Raw genomic sequence first — 5,772 nt, forward strand, 5'->3', positions numbered from 1 at the left:
AAAGATCAAAAAAGTAGAGGACAATAAATGCTGGCAGGGTTGTGGAGAGACTGCGACACTCCTGCATTGCTGGTGGGATTGCAAAATGGTCCAATCTCTCTGGAAGGCAATAAGGTGCTTCATCAGAAGGTTGGAAATAGACATACTTTATTATCCAGCAACTTGGCTTTTGTTATTCAATCAGCACTGATATTAGATGGAAGTTGTAGAAATTAGAAGGGTTTGATAGAAAGAATTTCTCAGAATTAGTAGAAATAGCCAGAAAAGTCTACAATAATAGAGACCCTCCCGGGGAAGCAGGAAGAAAGCAATAGCCAGAGCTGTTTTAGCAGCCTTGAGAGAAGCAGATCAGCTCCTCAGCACAGCAAGGCAAGCCGTCAAAGATCTGGAGTGTCCTCTAAAGCTAAGACTGGCGCGCACATGATTGTAATCTGGTTATTGCTGTCTCTTCCCAAAACACATAGTTGGAAGTATCCCCAGAAAAAAAAATGTTTATAGACCCTAATTAAAAGAACAACAGCAAATACAATATATTTAAACAGGCATACTTCATGTTAAATGCCACCAACCCTGACCTAGCACAGGCTGTTAGATGTGCTTAGACCCCAGACCCCCTTTCTACACCAGGTCAGCACCCAACTACTCCAGCCCCCCCATCAAACAACGAGTGTTCTGCCCAAATCCTCCATGTCACCTTAAGAGATATACAAAGACAAGGTACTTGGTTTGTAACAGCCACCTATGATGAAACCCAGTCCCGCTTTCAAAGATTTTTATTAAGATAGTCTACTTAGCTTACAATGGCACAGTAAGGTATTACCCCTCTACACCCAGAACTTGGTTCACATGCTCCTTTAGCTTTACTAATTGTATATCCACTTATACCTTCTCCACTGTCTGTTCATAATTATGTATCCCTGTGTACTTGTTTCCTCATATTGATATATATGGAGGTGACCAGGAGCTAGCTCTGATCACAGCTCCAAACTGTACCCATTACCCCCGAGTTCCCATCCTAATCCCTTTCTTAGTAGGATTAAGAATTACTGGATCCTCAGCCTTAGGTATTTCAGCCTTAGCAACACAAGGGCATGGGTTTAATAGCCTGTCCCAAGCAATAAATGCTGACTTAAGCCAGTTAGAAGATTCAATTTTTGAAATGTCTGACCAGATTGAATCTCTTGCTGAAGTCGCTCTCCAAAATCAAAGAGGATTAGACCTCCTATTCTTACAACAAGGAGGACTTTGCGCTGCCCTAAGAGAAGAATGTTATTTTTATGCCATTAAAACTGGAGTAATTAGAGAGACATTAGCAGTGGTCAGAGAGAGTATAGAGAAAAGAAATAAGCAGCTAGACTCCATCCAAAATTGGTATCAAACCCTATTCAACTGGTCCCCTTGTGTCACGACTCTTGTAACTGGATTAGCTGGCCCTCTCATGCTTCTCATACTCGGGCTCTTGATCGGACCCTGTGTCCTGAATGCCCTGATCAAATTTATACGAAACCAAATTGGAGCTGTGAAACTCATGGTGTTGCGATCTCAGTATGCTACCTTAAAGACTATAACCGATACCGAAGAATCAATGATTTATTTCCATAAAAACGGGGGGGGGGGATATGTAATAATAGAGCTACCTGAAAACTAAGAATTTCCCACAGCCATCACAGCTCCCCTGGCCTTGAGGCAGATAGGGCAGGAACAAGCCTCACAGGCATTAACTCCCCTGACCTCAGGGGAGATAAAACAGACACAAGCCTCACAGATGGTGTTTATTGTGTGATTATAGACCCCAGGCATTCCTTAAAGCAATTGACTTAACTATGTACCTCAAAGATCCTGGCACCAATGTGACTGATTTGCAGCCTTGTTAGTTTGCCTATGCAAACTGATCTATAGTTTTGTTAGTCTATCTATGCAAACTGATTTGTAGCCTTGTTGCCCTGACTTTGTTAGCTGTTATCTAGTCTCCCTATTAGCAAACTAACTTGCTACTTTTGCTTCTGTACTCCCTGCTTCAGCAAATTCCTTTAGATAAGCCCGTAGACCCTGAGCCAGGAATGTAGCCTATATAAACTAGCAGCCAGCTCCCTGCGACATGGCAGATTTAGGGGAAGCTATTGTAGGGTAGTGGTTACGAATCGGGTTTCAAGATCAAAGGGTGTATAAGTTCCATATGCCTCTAGCAACCTTTCTAGAAATGCATCGGGGACTCGCCATCACTCTGGGTGACGCAGGTCACTTTGGAGAGGTTGGTGGGCTTCTGACTTGCTCCCTTGATACCAGCTAATAAGTACTGCTGATAGCTTTTTAGAGAGCGCAAAATCTCCCCAGTGTTAGGGTCCCAGTCTGGCCTCCTATGAGGAAATTATTCTTCGATCTTATCCCTATTTTCCTCTTTAATACCCCCCAGAGGAATAATAACTGCTTTTTGGACTTCTTGACAGATTCTGCTCCTCTCCTTGGCTGTAAACAATACCACTAAAGTCTGCTGGCAGTCATCCCAAATTGGCATCCTGAAAAGCAATGATTGCCCAAATCCCCGCACCCCTTTTTCTATGTGGTTATCAGCATAATTCTTAGGCCTGCTGGCTGGGCACACTTTTTTCAACTATTCAGGGGGGTTGGGGACTAAGCTTAACCAGACATCTATATAGGGATATTGATCTGGATGTCCTGGGGTCTCCACCCACTTGATCCCAAATGGCTTTAGTGATGTGGGGGTCAAATGTGTCAATATCGGGCCATCTCACATCAAGGGAGGGCCACTCTAATTCACAGAAGTTTCTGAGGCGGCCTGGGCTGAATCTAATACCATAGTCATCAGAGAAAGCAGTTTGGGAGTTCTTTAGCAAACACTGCAGGGGGGTAAGGGTGCTATTCTTACTATACAACCCTCCCATGATGATTTAAGCAGATAAGAACAAGTAAGAAGAAATCTATTTCCCAGGGTTCAAAGTCTTGCAAGGTTCCCTGAATGGTGAGGTTGAATATTCACTCCTTAAGACTCTCAAAGTCCCACTTAGAGGGGTAAAACTAAGATATATCTTGCAGAATGTCTTTTATAAAGAGATAAAACTGTATGGAGAGGAAGTTAGCAGATACACTGTTCATTTAAATTCGGCCGCACGTGAGGCCGAGAAAAATGAGACAAAGGAGGAGGTAAAGAAACAAAAAGGGGTCTTCTGGGTGGCAGTCCACTCGGCAGGAGCAGTAGTGAAGAGTCCTAGAGCAAAAAAATCAGTATTCGAGGGAAGAAGTATATAAGAGAGAGAGACAAGACAAGAAGGAGGTGAGAGACATGGGGAGAAGTAAAGAAAGATCTGGGGAGAAACAAACACTATTAGACAATACAGTCAATCCAGACAACCCAAGACAAGTACAGGAACTTTACCAGGCTTCTCAAGCCGCGTCCCGGTGAGAAGATGCGGGGAAGAGTCTTGCCGTGTTCGGCCCTCTTTCCCTGGCCAAACAGGGAGACCCGTTTCTCAGACAGCTTTTCCTCCGGAGGATCAGGTGCCTTCGAGCAGATTATATGTGTCTTCCCAGCAAACTCTAAAACAGGGAGTCGGGAGCCTGGGGCCCTGGAAGGTCTTCAGGGGGCGCCCCCTAGAGGTCTCTTCTCCCAGGAGCTGCTGACGGTTAGAGGCTGTAGGACACAGTGGCCATCCCGGACAAGCCACCATATGTTACCGGTTCAAGTCCCAAAGAAGGATGATGACCGCTATAATGTCCAATTTAGTGAATTTTATTGGCACAACAGACAGCTATAGCCGGACGGCAGGGAGACGATCGCTTATCCTAAGTCTGCCGTGTCTTAGGGAGCTGGCTGCTAGTTTATATAGGCTACATTCCTGGCTCAGGGTTTAGGGGCTTATCTAAAGGAATTCGCTGAAGCAGGGAGTACAGAAGCAAAAGTAGCAAGTTAGTTTGCTAATAGGGAGACTAGATAACAGCTAACAAGGTCAGGGCAACAAGGCTACAAATCAGTTTACATAGGTAGAATAACAAAATTATAGATCAGTTTGCATAGGCAAACTAACAAGGCCGCAAATCAGTCACATTGGTGCCAGGATCTTTGATGTCCATTGTTGTTGTTGTTGTTGTTGTTATGGGCCGTGGAGTCAGTTCCGACTCATAGTGACCCTATCATAGTGACCCTGTACAGGGTTTCTGAGGCTATAAATCTTTACTGGAGCAGAAAGCCTTATCTTTCTCCCGCAGAGCAGCTAGTAGTTTCAAACTGCTGACCTTGTGGTTCGCAGCCCGATTCATAACCACTATGCTACCAGAGCTCCTAGCTAATTGCTTTAAGGAATGGCCTGGGTCTATAATCACACAATAAACACCGTCTGTGAAGCTTGTGTCTGTTTTATCTCCCCTGAGGCCAGGGGAGTTATGCCTGTGAGGCTTGTTCCTGCCAGGGGAGCTGTGATGGCTGTGGGAAATTCTGAGTTTTCAGGTAGCGCTATTGTTTCACAAGGAGCAGCTGGTGGGTTTGAACCACCAATCTTGTTCACAGTCTAGTGCTAATCCTGTAGGATTAGCATCACACCAGGAGTCTATGATAGGATTAGATGAAGAGTTTGGAAAGTCCAAGGAAGGGTAGTTCTAGTGTGGCACTGTAGGATAAGCACTCACTAGCACCAGCGACTCTTCAGAAACTCTGTACAGAGTCAATATGAGTTGGAACCAACCTAATAGCACTTAAAATCAACAGAGAAGGTTAGAGGGATCTGATGACCATGTATGGTTAAAGAGAAGGGCTGTGAGTTCAGGCTCCTCTTGTCCCCTCCCCCACCATCAAGAACCCTTTGTGATGCTCTGCTTTATGATGCAAGTCTGAGCTTAGCCTGAGTGTACTTATAGTGCCCAGCTGTCAGAGCAATTTTGGCTTCAGCGATGGAGAATGGTTTCTTTCCTCTGGAAAGTCTTAGTGCTACATTGCTGACCTACAGCTCTCCTTGGCTCGTTGATATTATTTTGGCATTCGTATGTGGAGTGGGGCTTTTCTTGCTTTTGCTACCCTTCCTTCCAAATTATCAACCCTTGCCACCACGTAAGAGAAATGTAAACATCAAGAAGGTAAGAAAGCCTCAGCCTAGATCCAACAGAGTGATTTTTTTTTTTCTTTCTATTCCTTTTTCCATATTTTAAATCAACTAGAGAGACTTCTGAGACAGGAAATCTCAGGAAAGAGTAGAACATCATCAGCCTTCTAGGGTCAAGTAAGGCAAATAGTTGGCACTTGGATTTCTGTTTGAAGATTTCAGACCATCTAGCTGTGTGTAGCTCTAACTCAGTAGCACAGTGTTTATGAATCAGGCTGCTAATCTCATGGTCAGAAGTTCGAAACTACCAGCTGTACCATAGGAGACAGATAAGGTTTTTTGTTCTCGTAAAGATTTACAGCCTCGGAAACCCTGTACAGGGTTGCCCTGAGTCAGAACCGACTCCACAGCACATAACAACAACAACAACAATTTGGGTGTAGTAGAGTGCTCCAGGGAGAAAGCCCAAACATACTGATTCAGTGACTGAGGACTGGACTATTAAGGATTTAGGAGGCCAGAGCCCTTACACAGTCACCTTTACACAGCACGTGTCTATAGTCCAACAACTCCCTTTCTGTCTGTGCTAATCTAGAAAGCAGTCCTGAGCCCTTCAGAGCCTCTAATCAGGGCTGGCACTGAGCTCTGGCCTCAAGAAACAAAATTCTACCTACACCTATAAATGCAGTAGCTCAAAAGAGGAAACAAATCCCTGCTGCAA

General features: G+C 44.5%; 1 protein-coding gene across 1 annotated transcript in view; it reads left to right on the plus strand.

Annotated features, from left to right (window-relative positions):
- Positions 1-5,772, plus strand: part of LOC102816089 (spermatogenesis-associated protein 31A3-like) — a 64,605-nt gene that overhangs the window by 37,947 nt on the left and 20,886 nt on the right. Inside the window, exon 3 of the mRNA XM_006876773.1 lies at positions 3,476-3,641. Within this exon, the coding sequence (XP_006876835.1) occupies positions 3,476-3,641 (166 nt within the window). The remainder of the gene's footprint in view (positions 1-3,475; positions 3,642-5,772) is intronic.

This window comes from Chrysochloris asiatica, unplaced genomic scaffold, assembly GCF_000296735.1.
Source record: "Chrysochloris asiatica unplaced genomic scaffold, ChrAsi1.0 scaffold00412, whole genome shotgun sequence".
Lineage (NCBI taxonomy): Eukaryota > Metazoa > Chordata > Mammalia > Afrosoricida > Chrysochloridae > Chrysochloris > Chrysochloris asiatica.